The sequence below is a fragment of the Oncorhynchus clarkii genome, chromosome 17 (genome assembly GCF_045791955.1).
Source record: "Oncorhynchus clarkii lewisi isolate Uvic-CL-2024 chromosome 17, UVic_Ocla_1.0, whole genome shotgun sequence".
Lineage (NCBI taxonomy): Eukaryota > Metazoa > Chordata > Actinopteri > Salmoniformes > Salmonidae > Oncorhynchus > Oncorhynchus clarkii.
In genome coordinates, this window is record NC_092163.1 from 44,785,394 (window position 1) to 44,800,536 (window position 15,143).

The 15,143-nt window shown below is 45.1% G+C and overlaps 1 protein-coding gene across 1 annotated transcript in view; it reads right to left on the reverse strand.

Moving 5' to 3' along the window:
• LOC139370920 (CUGBP Elav-like family member 4) overlaps positions 1-15,143 on the reverse strand; it is a 105,532-nt gene that overhangs the window by 10,609 nt on the left and 79,780 nt on the right. Inside the window, exons 3-9 of the mRNA XM_071110806.1 lie at positions 11,698-11,746; positions 9,274-9,402; positions 4,044-4,123; positions 3,695-3,835; positions 3,385-3,526; positions 2,987-3,139; positions 105-209 (exon numbers count right to left, since the gene is read on the reverse strand). Of these exons, the coding sequence (XP_070966907.1) occupies positions 105-209; positions 2,987-3,139; positions 3,385-3,526; positions 3,695-3,835; positions 4,044-4,123; positions 9,274-9,402; positions 11,698-11,746 (799 nt within the window). The remainder of the gene's footprint in view (positions 1-104; positions 210-2,986; positions 3,140-3,384; positions 3,527-3,694; positions 3,836-4,043; positions 4,124-9,273; positions 9,403-11,697; positions 11,747-15,143) is intronic.

Here is a 15,143-nt window from a genome sequence, read left to right on the forward strand (position 1 = left end):
AAGACTTAACAGGATCATTCTGATTGAAAGAATTGGGGGAAGGGCAGGCAGAATGGGTACCATTCTGATAGAAAGAAAGGGGAGAGGACGGGGGTAATGGGTACCTTCAGAGAGAGAAGAGAGGAAGCAGCCACCCTGAACCCCAAAACAACTCCGATGAGCCAAGCTGTTTTTTTCAGAGTCCTCTCTAAAAACCACCTCCTGCAACACTGGAAAGAGATTGGAGAAAGAAGCATTTCCTCCCCTCTTCACAAACCCAAGGAAGTCGACACACGTACTGGCTAACATTGGAATATGACACAGGTGCATACTATACATAAGCAACCTTTTATAGTTTATAACCTTTTCTAAACACCTTTCTTACCATTCATAACACAGCTGTTTGTTTAATTGTCCTTTTTCAAGACCCGTCGATTACACAAACAAGTTTTTCTACAGAGCCAGCCCTCCTGACAAGAATCCGTCATCAAGCCCCTCTGAAAGGATGGGAAGTAATTGGAGCAAAATGGACCTCCTGCACAAATTACCCTCAGATTTGCTCCAAAGCCACATCCTCCTTACACGTAAGTAGTTACAATGGCCTTTGGGGACTCAGGTCTATTACAACTTACCTGGTGTTCTACCCAGACTCATATTTATCAATGTTACATTAAATGAGTAAAATTGGGGAATATATTATGTAACATATATGATATACTGTCGTCTCTGGATCTACCAGCATACCACCCTGCATCCCACTGCTGGCTTGCCTTTGAAGCTAAGCAGGGTTGGCCCCTGGATGGGAGACCAGATGCTGCTGGAAGTGGTGTTGGAGGGCCAATAGGAGGCACTCTTTCCTCTGTTCTAAAATAATAATAATATATACAGTGGGGAGAACAAGTATTTGATACACTGCCAATTTTGCAGGTTTTCCTACTTACAAAGCATGTAGAGGTCTGTAATTTTTATCATATGTACACTTCAACTGCGAGAGACAGAATCTAAATCACAAATCCGTAAAATCACATTGTATGATTTTTAAGTAATTAATTTGCATTTTATTGCATGACATAAGTATTTGATCACCTACCAACCAGTGAGAATTCCGGCTCTCACAGACCTGTTAGTTTTTCTTTTAGAAGCCCTCCTGTTCCCCACTCATTACCTGTATTAACTGCACCTGTTTGAAATCATTACCTGTATAAAAGACACCTGTCCACACACTCAATCAAACAGACTCCAACCTCTCCACAATGGCCAAGCTCAGAGAGCTGTGTAAGGACATCAGGGATAAAATTGTAGACCTGCACAAGGCTGGGATGGGCTACAGGACAATAGGCAAGAAGCTTGGTGAGAAGGCAACAACTGTTGGCGCAATTATTAGAACATGGAAGAAGTTCAAGATGACGGTCAATCACCCTCGGTCTGGGGCTCCATGCAAGATCTCACCTTGTGGGGCATCAATGATCATGAGGAAGGTGAGGGATCAGCCCAGAACTACACGGCAGGACCTGGTCAATGACCTGAAGAGAGCAGGGACCACAGTCTCAAAGAAAACCATTAGTAACACACTACGCCGTCATGGATTAAAATCCTGCAGCGCACGCAAGGTCCCCCTGCTCAAGCCAGCGCATGTCCAGGCCCGTCTGAAGTTTGCCAATGACCATCTGGATGATCCAGAGGAGGAATGGGAGAAGGTCACGTGGTCTGATGAGACAAAAATAGAGCTTTTTGGTCTAAACTCCACTCGCCGTGTTTGGAGGAAGAAGAAGGATGAGTACAACCCCAAGAACACCATCCCAACCGTGAAGCATGGAGATGGAAACATCATTCTTTGGGGATGCTTTTCTGCAAAGGGGACAGGACGACTGCACCGTATTGAGGGGAGGATGGACAGGGCCATGTATCGTGAGATCTTGGCCAACAACCTCCTTCCCTCAGTAAGAGCATTGAAGATGGGTCGTGGCTGGGTCTTCCAGCATGACAACGACCTGAAACACACAGCCAGGGCAACTAAGGAGTGGCTCCGTAAGAAGCATCTCAAGGTCCTGGAGTGGCCTAGCCAGTCTCCAGACCTGAACCCAATAGAAAATCTTTGGAGGGAGCTGAAAGTCCGTATTGCCCAGCGACAGCCCTGAAACCTGAAGGATCTGGAGAAGGTCTGTATGGAGGAGTGGGTCAAAATCCCTGCTGCAGTGTGTGCAAACCTGGTCAAGAACTACAGGAAATGTATGATCTCTGTAATTGCAAACAAAGGTTTCTGTACCAAATATTAAAGTTATGCTTTTCTGATTTTTGGATTTTTGTTTTAGATTCCGTCTCTCACAGTTGAAGTGTACCTATGATAACAATTACAGACCTCTACATGCTTTGTAAGTAGGAAAACTTGCAAAACCGGCAGTGTATCAAATACTTGTTCTCCCACTGTATATCCCAATGCACCAGGGCAGTAATTGGGGACATTGCCCTGTGTAGGGTGCCATCTTTCGTCTGGGACGTTAAACAGGTGTCCTGACTCTCTGTGGTCACTAACGATTCCATGGCACTTATCGTAAGAGTAGGTGTGTTAACCCTGGTGTCCTGGCTAAATTCCCAATCTGGCCCTCATACCATCATGGCCACCTAATCATCCCTAGTTTTAGCTAATTCATATACTCTCCCCTGTAACTATTCCCCAGGTTGTTGCTATAAATGAGAATGTGTTCTCAGTCAACTTAACTGGTAAAAAGAAAACATGAAAACCATTCTATCCATCTACTGTATGTAGATCATTGGGTGTACTCTGTGTGCCTTATGGCGAGTGTGTTTCACGCAGGTAGTGAGTGTGTGTTATATTGTCTCTATATATCCTTAAGCAAGTGTATGTTGTGCTGAATCCAGAGCAGACTAGGTGAACAGTCTGTCGATGTACCCTTGAGCAAGGCACTTAACCCTAATTGCTCCTGTAAGTTGCTTTGGATAAGAGCGTCTTCTAAATTACTAATATGGGTGGTTGTGGGAGACTCACCAGGATAGGGGTGTATCCCGTTGGTGTACACAGCTTCGGCAGGGGGCTGCCCGTTAGCCTGAGGGGGCGGCATTCCATTGAAACCATTCACACTGATGGGCGAGGGGATACTGGTCACCGTGGGGCCGCCGATACCAGGGGGGGTACTGCCACCTGGCAGATAGCGATGACGAAAGAGCGAGAGATGAGCAGGTGACATTGCTCGTTGTCAGGCCAGTTAACTGGCAGAGTTTGGTCTGTCAACTGAGGGTGTTTTATACTGACAACTGATGTTGTTTTATACTGACAACTAAGGGAGATTTATCTTACAACTAAGTCCAGGACCCGCCCAAGCTGATAATGTCCTAACATGGTTGCCTTACATGTGGAGAAGTTGAACCCTTGAATGCTGCCCTCACCTGAGGTGGGGGTCATGTGCCCTCCTGGGAGTCCGTTGATGGTGGCCATGTGCTGCATCTGTGCGGCGGCGAAGGCTGCCATAGGGCTGAGGTAGCCCCCCTGACCTACTGATGCCATCAACGCTGCCTGCTGCTGCTGCACCTGCATGGGTAGAGAGGGAGCCAGAGGAAAGTTGGGAGATATGGGGAGAGTGAGAGAGTGTGACTTTATTTTGTCAAGTTTCGTCTGCACTGTTTTTGTGCTTCAGCTCATACCCTACTTTGTACGTGCGTGTGTGTGTGGGCGTACTTGCGTGTGTGTGTGTTCTACCTGTGCGTAGGCCCCGTAGGCCCCAAACTGCAGGGCCATGGGGTTGAAGATGCCCATCTGACCAGCCATCTGCTGCATGCGCCGGATGGTGCGCTCCTTATCAGTGTCAGCAAACTTCACCACCAGACTTGAGGACGCACCCTGCCGCACGCGCACACACACACACACACACACACACACACACACACACACACACACACACACACACGCACACACACGCACACACACACACACACACACACAGAGCGAGAGAGAAGAGAAGAGGAGTACATGTGTTAACACATACAAACATACACTACCAAGGACACACACTAGCTGATACACTCACCATATTGAATACTGAACTCACAGGCATTGTCTGGCTGCCGTGTAGCGCACTGATAGCTGCCTGAGCTTCAGCGTGAGAGGAATACTTTACGAACGCACAACCTGAGAGAGAGAGAGAAGCAGAGAGAGAGACAGGGCAGAGAGGGAGAGAGAAACACACAGAGAGATAAACAGAGGAAAACAGAGAGAGTGAGGAGAGAGAGAGAAAAGGCAATCAGTCAGACAGTCTGTCACTATCCACATAATTTAAACCCTCTTCCATAAGGAGTTGACTGATGAAGCCCAACGATAATTATTTCACTTACAGTACTATCGATGAAACTCAGTGATGAATCTGAATGATCAAGCTCAGTGATTATTGGGCGTCCCCATCGTTCCCATTCAACTCACTGACAGAGTTCCCTGATGAGGCTTATTGATGAATGTGAATGATAAAGCGTACAGTATTCATTGGGCTTAGTTGCAATGAAGCATATTGATTAGTGTAAGCCCGCTGATGAACAACATGAAGTAAAGCAATGAAGCGGCACTGACCAACCTAATGAGGTTTACCACTAAAGCCTGCCAATGAAGAGCACTGATGAAGGGTGTAAGGTGAAGTTGCCCCTAGACGCTGATCTTGGGTCAGTTTAGTATTTTCTTGGTGCATTGGTACCGCTTGCCGTGTGGTAACAGAGAGAACTGTCTATGACTTGGGTGGCTGGAGTCTTTGACATTTTTAGGGCCTTCATCTAACACCGCCTCGTATAGAGGTCCTGGATGGCAGGGAGCTCGGCCCCAGTGATGTACTGGGCCGTACGTAGTAACATCTGTAGCGTCTTGCGGTTGGATGCCAAGCATGTGCCATACCAGGTGATGATGCAGCTAGTGAAAATGCTCTCAATGGTGCAGCTGTAAAACTTTTTGAGGATTTGAGGGCCTATGCTAAAATCTTTTCAGCCTCCTGAGGGGGAAGAGGTGTTGTCGTGCCCTCTTCACGACTGTGTTGGCATGTGTGTACCATGATATATCCTTAGTGTCACAAGTTACGGATTAAATTTAATATAAGAAACAACTGCAGCTATCACAAACAGTGTTGTCGATCAGAGTCTTAAAAACAGGCAAGGACACTAACTCCCCTAACTTTAATATATTTTGAAGCATGTTCGAGGATGAAGGGGCATTATGGGAAAAATATTGTTTCCCCATCTCAGTTCTAGCCTTAGGTACAGACAAGGACAGCAGCGACTGTGAACGAAGACTGTATTGAGTGACTGATCTGGTCAGTAAGGAACAGAGATACAAAAGGAGTTGTCCCATCAGTGCTTTGTACACAAAAAGTGTACCAGTGCTTTAGCCTCCTGTTGGAGAGAGAAGTCCATTGCACAGTGATGTGTAAGTGATCTAGCATTTGTAATAAATCTTAAAACACCATGTGTCCGGAGTTGTAAGGTATTTGCTGAGGCCTGCATAGACAATATCCCCATAATCCAGCACTGGTGATTTGAACAAGATCCTTTCTGAATTACATTGAAAAGTGAGATTTGTTCCTGAAATAGAATCCCAATTTCAAATTCAGCTTCTGAGTAAAATTATTAATGTGCTGTTTAGAATTCAGCTTTTCATCTAACCAAATCACAAGATGTGGTAGGTGGTGACCCTATCAATTTGCTGGCCTTTTATAGTTCAAATCTGCAAGTGACTCCATCTGTTTACTTTCAGGGAAGAGAAAACCATACATTTTGTTTTCCTTGCATTAAGCACAAGTTTCAATTCGAATAGCTGCCTTTTTTCGTGGTATCCAATTGTTAGTAGTTAATATCTTGTCTCATCGCTACAACTCCCGTACGGGAGGCTCGAACCCAGAGTCTCTGGGTTCGAGCCCGTACTAGGCTCGAACCCAGAGTCTCTGGTGGCACAGCTAGCACTGCGATGCAGTGCCTTAGACCACTGTGCCTCCTGGGAGGCCGAATAGCTGCCTTTTGAATAACATCAAAAGCCAACTGTAAGTCTTGAAAAGTCTTCTCAATTTTAAATGCTCTAGAATAAATAATTGTGTCATCGGCATACAGATGGGGATTTGCAGGGTCAACAGACTTCCCTATATCATGTATATACAGTGTAAAAAGGATCGGACCTAAAATTGAGCCCTGGGGAACTCCTTTTGTAAGCCTTCGAAACTCAGATTTCATACCCTTCTGTGCTACATACTGTGTTCTGTTAGAAAGGTCGTTTTGGAACCAATCCACTGCATCAACACTTAAACCAACCTGTTCTGGCACCACACTGTCAGGTCTCTGATTTCCACCCTACAGGCTGTCTCATCATCATCTGTGATCAGGTCTGCCACCGTCATGTCGTCAGCAAACTTAATGATGCTTCTGCAGTCAATGGCAATGCAGTCGTGGGTGAACAGGGAGTACAGGAAGGGACTAAGCATGCACCCCTGAGGGGCCCCCGTGTTGAAGGTCAGTGTGGCAGATGTGTTGTTGCCTACCCTCACAAACTGGGGGCGGCCCGTCAGGAAGTCCAGGATCCATTTATAGAGGGAGGTGTTCAGTCCCAGGGTCCTTAGCTTAGTAATGAGCTTAGAGGACACAATGGTGTTGAACGCTGAGCTCCAGTCAATGAACAACATTCTCACATAGGTATTCATCTTGTCCAGCTGAGAGTTGGCAGTGTGGAGTGCAATAGAGATGGCATCATCTGTGGATCTGTTGGGTCTGTATGCAAATTGGAGTGGGTCCAGGGTGTCTGGGATGATGGTGTTGATGTGAGCCATGACCAGCCTTTCAAAGCATTTCTTGGCTACAGATGTGAGTGCTACGGGTAATAGTTGTTTAAACATGTAGGTATTGAACATTTCAGTGAAGACACTTGCCAGCTGGTCAGCATATGCTTTGAGTACGCGTCTGGCCCTGCACCCTTGTGAACGTTAACCTGTTTAAAGGTCTTACTCACGGTTCAGTGTTACTTGCCTTGAAGCGAGCATAGAAGGCATTTAGCTCATCTGGAAGGCTCGCGTCACTGGGCAGCTCATAGCTGTGTTTCCCTTTGTAATCTATGATACTTTGCAAACCCTGCCACGTCCGACGAGCGTCAGAGCCGGCTTAGTAGGATTCGATCTCAATCCTGCATTGATGCTTTGCCTGTTTGATGGCTCATCGGAGGTCGTAGCGAGATTTCTTATAAGCGTCCAGATTAGCGCCTCGCTCCTTGAAAGTGGCAACTCTGGTTGGGATATGTATGTACGGTCACTGTGGGGACGATGTCGTCCATGCACTTATAAATGAAGCCGGTGACTGATGTGGTAAACTGCTCAATGCAATCGGATGAGTCCCAGAACATATTCCATTCCTTGCCAGCAAAACAGTCCTGTAGTTTAGCATCTGCTTCATCGGACCACTTCCGTATTGAGCGCGTCACTGGTACTTCCTGCTTGAGTTTTTGCTTGTAAGCATGAATCAGCAGGATAGAGTAATGATCAGATTTGCCAAATGTAGGGCGAGGGAGAGCTTTGTATGTGTTTCTGTGTGTGGGGTAAAGGTAATGTAGAGTTTTATCTCCTCTAGTTGCACAGGTGATATGCTGGTAGAAATGACGTAAGACGGATTTCAGTTTCCCTGCATCAAAATCACTGGCCATTAGGAGCAACACCTCTGGATGACAATTTTCTTGTTTGCTTATGACCCTATACAGCTCGATAAGTGCAGTCTTAGTGGCAACATTGGTTTGTGGTGGTAAATAGACAGCTACGAAAAATATAGATGAAAACGTCCTTGATAAATAGTATGGTCTACATGAGGTATTCTAACTCAGGCGAGCAGAACCTCAAAATGTCCTTAATATTAGAGATTGGACACCATCTGTTGTAAAAAATACAAATAAAAAAGAGACACACACCTCCCTCCTTGAGCTTACGTCGTTTGATTCTGCCGATGCATAGAAAAGCCAGCTAGGTGTACGGTGAGTGTACTAAACATTAGGAACACCTGCTATTTCCATGTCATAGACTGACTAGATGAATCCAGGTGAAAGCTATGCTCTCTTATTAATGTCACCTGTTAAATCCACTTCAATCAGTGTAGATGAAGGGGAGGAGACGGGTTAAATAAGGATTTATAAGCCTTGAGACAATTGAGACATGGATTGTGTATGTGTACCAGTCAGCCATTGAATGAGCAAGACAAAATATTTAAGTGCCTTTGAACGGGGTATGGTAGTACCGGTTTATGTGTGTCAAAAACTGCAACGCTGCAGGGTTTTTCACACTTAACAGTTTCCTGTGTGTATCAAGAATGTTCCACCACCAGAGGACATCCAGCCAACTTTACACAAACGTGGGAAGCATTGGAGTCAACATGGGCTAGCATCCCTGTGGAACGCTTTTGACACCTTGTAGAGTCCATGCCCTGACGAATTGAGGCTGTTCTGGGGGAAAAGGGGGGGGGGTGCAACTCAATATTAGGAAGGTGTTCCTCATTTTTACCGACACGCATATTATCCATGTCCTTGCTCAGCCATGACTCCGAGAAAAATAGGATATTACAGTTCTTCATGTCCTGTTGATAGGATCGTCTCGAACGGAGCTTGTGCAGTTTGTTTTCCAGGAGGGTAGACACGGTTTATTTACTCGCCAACGTAGTGTCGTCAGGGTGCCCGAACGTCGGCCTCTCTTACGCCGTCTCGTCCTTTTCCGAATCTCTGGGATTCGGGCCTTGTCCGGGGTGAGCAGTATGTCCTGGGTTGCCGAATCACTAAGGTAGAAATCTTCATCCAAATCGAGGTTAGTGATTGCTGTTCTGATATCCAGAAGCTCTCTTCGGTCATAGGAAACGATGACAGATCATTATGTACAAAAGCGCAAAAACCCCCACTAAATAGCAGAATTGGTCAGAGGCTCATAAAACGGCAGCTATCCATTGCAGCGCCATTCTTGAGGGAGGGGAATCTGATCCTAGATCAGTACCTAGGGGAAATTTCACCCCGGATCCTGATGAAGAGTATGGTGAAGCTTCCTAAAAGGTTACTGTTAGCCAGGCATAGGCTTAATGCCAAATAACATAAATCCCGGAAATTAAAGCACGCTAAAGTGTGATGATAGAATACAATGCATCTGGCTATTGTTAAGTCAAGGTGACAATGATTTAATTGCTTAAATCCCAACTCAAATAAATCCAAATAAATAAAGACATGTTTGAAATGTCCTTAATGCTATGGTGTGATGATGAACATTACATAGCTGTGGTGGTGGTGGAACCACACACACTGACCTTTGCTGTTTCCATCAGGACCTCTAAGGATGGTGCACTCTTCAATGCTGCCAAACGACTCAAAGAGACGTCGCACATCATCTTCGGACTGCTGCTTGTTGAGCATTCCCACAAATAGTTTTCTGTCTTCTGAAACAAAGAGGAACTGGTCATGAACAGGTATGTGTGCGCACACGTGGATGTGCACTTGTGACGAGTGTGTGTGTGTGTGTGAGTCTGTGAATGTTTTCAAGTGTATCGAGTTTTCAGTGTGCAAGGCTGAGAGCGTGTGTGTTTGTGTGTGTGTTTAGGGTCTGCTTCACCCTCTGCCTTTGCCTGACAGGCTGTCCTTGCAGAGTCAACAAGACTAATCTCAGCTCTGGCCTTGCACAAGGGGGAATGTTTACAAGTGTGGCTCGGAGATCAGGGATGGAGGACACACACATTGACTGCCAAAGTCTTCACAGTTCCCATGGGATGGCACCAGTAATCGTTACATCTCTCAGAGGGAAACAATGCTTAACACAACACACTAACATATTCATTTTGAGATTAAATCAATAGGAACCAATAAGTCTTTGACTCTCTAGGACGGGGATGTTTGAAGTGACGCAATGTTTACAGACCAAGTCTATAGGACCATAAAGCGGTATTTGACTAGAGAATGTCCATCGAACCAACTATATGGTGAGGCCGTTCTGGGGAGAGTTTCACTGTTTCCCTGACACAGATTAACCCTACTCCTGGATTAAAAACTATGCTCATTGGAGAATCTCCATTTAAATCCTGTTTTAGTCCAGGACTAGATTTCGGGCGATTTCACACCAAATTGGTTTGGAGCGGTTTTTCCCAACTTTGGCACGTTTTCCCTCTTTAGTTCGGTTAGTTTGGACTGGTGCGCACACTCTAAACAACGCACCGTGGTTCACTCAAAAAGGGTGGTCTCAGTCTGATTCCATTTGTGTGGTGGTGCGGTTTGCTGCAGATGAGAATGCAGTCCAGACCAAACACAGGAAAATAACAAGAGTTATTATTGGTTGTTTGACTATGAACATTTGATCCACACAGTACCATAACTTGATCTCTTTGAAACATTGTAAATCGCAGCGCATTTATGAGCGCATCCGATGCAGATTAGGGGAGACGGGCCACTAAAAGTAGCCCATTTGAGGTGCAGTTAGAGAGGCGCTGTTTCCTCCCGCGTGTTGTTGGAAGACCCAGAAGAGGAAGTAACATGAAGTTTGGGGACATACATTTTAATTTTTTGATAATCATAGATGGACTGAACGTGAAGATTTCTCTCCAATAAACAAATGAGTTGCATTAACATGTGGTTTTGCTCAGGCATTTTAGTTCGTTTGACATTTGGCAATGTGAAACCGGCCGGGACCAAAAGAAAAAAATAGAAAATACAAATGTAACAAATAACCAAACTCTGATTTGAACTATTGCTCAGGACTATGTGTGAAAACGCCCTTAATCTGTGTCCAGGAAACTAGTCACGATACCTCCATTTCAAAATAAGCTAAAATGCCTGAATGTGTTTTCAGGGCAGAATCAGTCCCTGGTTTGAGGGGAAGAATGGAAAACCAGCAGTGGTGCGAGGCCCGGATTTGAGGAAGAGGGACTTAGAGAAAGAGGGGATGATAGAGAAAGAGAAAAATAAGGTGGAGAAGAGCGAGGGAGAGAGAGACGTGGGAAATGTGGGATTGAGAGAGGTATAGGAAGAGAGAGGGTGAGGGAGAAAAGTAAGAATTCTTCTCTAGCCCTCCCGCCAATTGTTTCTCTCTTCACTCCACAGCTCCATCAATCACAGTTAGAGAGGACCGGAATAAACAGGGAGGAAGTCATGCAATCCCTCAGTAACTCTCTCTCTCTACCTCTTCTTCTCTCCTCTCTTTCTGTCCTTCTTCCCCTCACATGCTCTCTACTTTTCTCTCTCTTTCTTTCTTCCCTTCTCCCTCTCCTGCCTCCTCCCCCATTCTCCACCTTTATCTCTCTCACACGATATGATTTTTTCCTCATTGCATGCTCTACTTCTTTTCCTCCTCTCTCTCTCTCTCTCTCTCTCTCTCTCTCTCTCTTTCTCTCTCTCGCTGATGCTATTCAAAATTTGCTTATGCTTAATTCCCAACTAAATTGGTGTTGGACGGAGAGCGTATATTTTAAGAGAGTTGAGCAATACAAAGAGAGAGTGTGACCAATGTTTATGTAACACATTACAAATGTTTGAGAACCCTGTGGGGGCTGGCTGGGATTCTGTCAGTTCCCGTTGAGGTAGGGCCATTAAGCGTGACACGTTGGGAGTGGGACTGTGTGTGTGTGTGTGTGTGTGTGTGTGTGTGTGTGTGTGTGTGTGTGTGTGTGTGCGTGTGCGTGGAAAGAGAGGGGTAATGGTGACACTGATGTGGGACGGCAGCCAAGTTTAAAGAAGTGGAGCACTACCTCCTCGACTCTCGCTGTCCGCAGGCTTCACCTGGATAGGCCTGTTCATCTGGAGAGAGAGAGAAGAGAGATAGGGAAAGATGTTAGGATTGCTTACTCCACATCAAGTAGTTACACACCATTTACTAAATGTTGATGACCGCTTTGGCAAATAAGTAACACGTCTTGTAAATGTGTTTTGTATAATGTAATTGCGTAGGGTGGGAGAGAAGGACTTGAGATTTGATAGTACAGGTGCAGTAATTTAGAGAGGGAGATGAAAAAGGATGGCGAGAGAAGGGAGAGGATGCATTCTTACATGTTTGGCAGTGTGATGTTGTTGTGCAGGCTCTGTTTAAGTACATTGCAGTTCACCAGCCCCTATATACTGTAGATACATCATTTTGAATTGGTCTGGCTATGTCCGTCTGTCCATATATCTGTCCGTCTGTCTGTTTAAATGCTCTAGACACCCAGTTTTTCTATAAGGCCTTGTCACCCTGCATGTGAGCCTTCTTTAGCTCTCGCTGGCCAGCCCAGACACCCCTCCTTCCATTCCCCCTCTTTCCTTTACACTCCTCATTCCATTCTTCCACTGCCTTTCTGTCAATCCTGGCTTCTTTCCCAATGCTCTCAGTCTCAGTAATACACGCCGCAAAACGCTCGCTGCCAATCAATGTTTTAATATGCCAATCGCCACGCTGCCAGGAGGGAAGGGAGAGGGGGGTGAGCAGGAACGACGTGCCACAGAGGGGAAAGAGAGAGAGCGAAGAGTGTACGTGTGTGGATGCGCGCATGTTGGTGCGCTTGTTTGTGTCTGTGTGTGTGTGTGTTGTCGGGTAGTGTACGAAAGGGTGTATGCGTCACGGTTCTTACATTCTCCCAATTTGTTGCAATTACAATGCACAGACTAACCAAAACAAAAACACTGTTGAGTGATACACCGTAATGAATTAAATTCATGGTTAGTGGACTGGCCAACACTCAGGATTAGATGGAGCTCAATAAAGCCATGTTTGGCTCTAACGTTAACGACCTGTAAACACAGTAAACAACAAGAGGTTGACAATATTAGGGGAACAATTTCGTATATTACTGTATTTTTTACCATCTCTTCCTCAGTGTAAAAAGTCCAGGCCTGCTAAATCTCTCCATGCACAATAACACTCCTTCGTCTAAGACCCAGTCACCCTTTCCCCTTCTCTCTCTCCTTTCCTCCCTCTCTTTCATCGCCTTGCTAATGTTTTTAATGTACTTTGATGCATTATTTATATCACCCTGGCTGTTGATATCGAAAGAGAGAGAGAGGGAAAGCGAGAAGGAGGTGCGGAGAGAACGATAGAGGGAAAGAGTGGTGGAGAGACCGAAAGACAGCGAGAGAGAGAGAGAGAGAGAGAGAGAGAGAAAAGGGAGATAAAGAGTGAGGATAAAAAAAACGTGGGACTAAAAGAAGACAGCTGGATGGAAGCATTGAGCAACATTAAACATCATTTAGAACAGCCTACAACTATCTAGCCCACATTCCCCATTATACACTTCCCTCAGAGAGAAAATACCATCTCCAGCTCAATTTCACAAAAAGGAGCACCATTAAAACGCACACACGCACACACTCGCATGCATGCACACACACACCCTTTGCACATCCACCCACGGTGTCTTAGTGAGAAACAGACGTTGTGCGGTTTGCATGTGAGTTGAGAATTCTCTGCTTCATTCACACTTGCAAACACAGACACACACATACACACACACACACACACACACACACACACACACACACACACACACACACACACACACACACTCACATCAAAAAACACCTTTCTGGGAGCATGCTTCTTCTCCTACTAGCAAAGGCACTCACACACACAGAGCTCAGCCCATTGTTGCTCCAGTGATGACAGTCCACTCCTGCAGCAGCAGCTCTTTTTGTGTGGCCTTGGAGAACATGATATACAGTCACCTTCAAAATTATTGGCCAACTTGATAAAGATGAGCAAAAAAAGACTGTATAAAATAAAGAATACAGATACTGTGCCATATTGTATGCAATTTAAAGAAAAAAAATATTTTATACAAATACAATTTCTCAAAGAAAGAGATGTTGTTTAAAGGTCCAATGCAGCTGTTTTTTATCTCAATATCAAATATTTTCTGGATAGCAATTAAGGTCCTTACTGTGATTGTTTTCAATTAAAATGGTCAAAAATAAACAAAAATAGCTCCTTAGCAAAGAGCAATTTCTCAAGTGAATTTTTGCTAGGACTGTGTGGGAGTGGCCTGAGTGAGTTTACCACTGTTCCAGTGGTTTTAAACATCTTAATTATTGCCCTAATAGTGGAATAGATTATTATTTATTTTGTTTTACCCATTGTTGAATTTATGAAGGTCAACCACCATTCATCTCTTTTCGTTTGATAAGATAAGGCAGGGTTTTACCTAGCAAAGACTTATAGATGAACTGGAGCCAGTGGGTTTGGCGACGAATAAGAAGCGAGGGCCAGCCAACGAGAGCATACCCAGTGTTGGGTAGTATATGGGGCTTTGGTGACAAAACGGATGGCGCTGTGATAGACTGCATCACATTTTTTGATAGAGTGTTGGAGGCTATTTTGTAAATGACATTGCCCGAAGTCAAGGATAGGTAGGATAGTCAGTTTTACGAGGGTATGTTTGGCAGCATGAGTGAAGGATGCTTTTTTTGCGAAATAGGAAGCCAATTCTAGATTTAATTTTGGATTGGAGATGCGTAATGTAAGTCTGGAAGGAGAGTTTACAGTCTAACCAGACACCTAGGTATGAAGAGCATGCATTTAGTTTTACTTGCATTTAAGAGCAGTTGGAGGCCACAGAAGGAGAGTTGTATGGCATTGAAGCTCATCTGGAGGTTTGTTAACACAGCGTCCAAAGAAGGGTCAGAGGTATACAGAATGGTGTCGTCTGAATAGAGGTGGATCAAAAAACTAACAATTTTTTCAGAATGGCACAAATTCCCCGATATCAGGGTACTCATGTCAACATGTTTGCTTTCAGAGCATATTTGATCCCAAATTATAAGGGGGAGAGATACCTCGGTGTCAAGCACAAGAGCAACATCATTGATTTGTACCCTGTGGCACCCCCATAGAGACTGCCGGAGGTGGGGACAACAGGCCCTCCGATTTAACACGCTGAGCTCTGTCTGAGAAGTAGTTGGTGAACCAGGCGAGGCAGTCATTTTAGAAACAAAGGTTGTTGAGTCTGCTGATAAAAATGCTGTGATTGACAGAGTCGAAAGCCTTGGCCAGGTCGATGAATACAGCTGCACAGTATTGTCCTTTATTGATGGCGGTTATGAAAGCATTTAGGACCTTGAGCGTGGCTGAGGTGCACCCATGACCAGCTCGGAAACCAGATTGTATAGCGGAGAAGGTACGGTGGGATTCGAAATGGTCGGTGATCTGTTTCCTATCTGAGACGCAGAT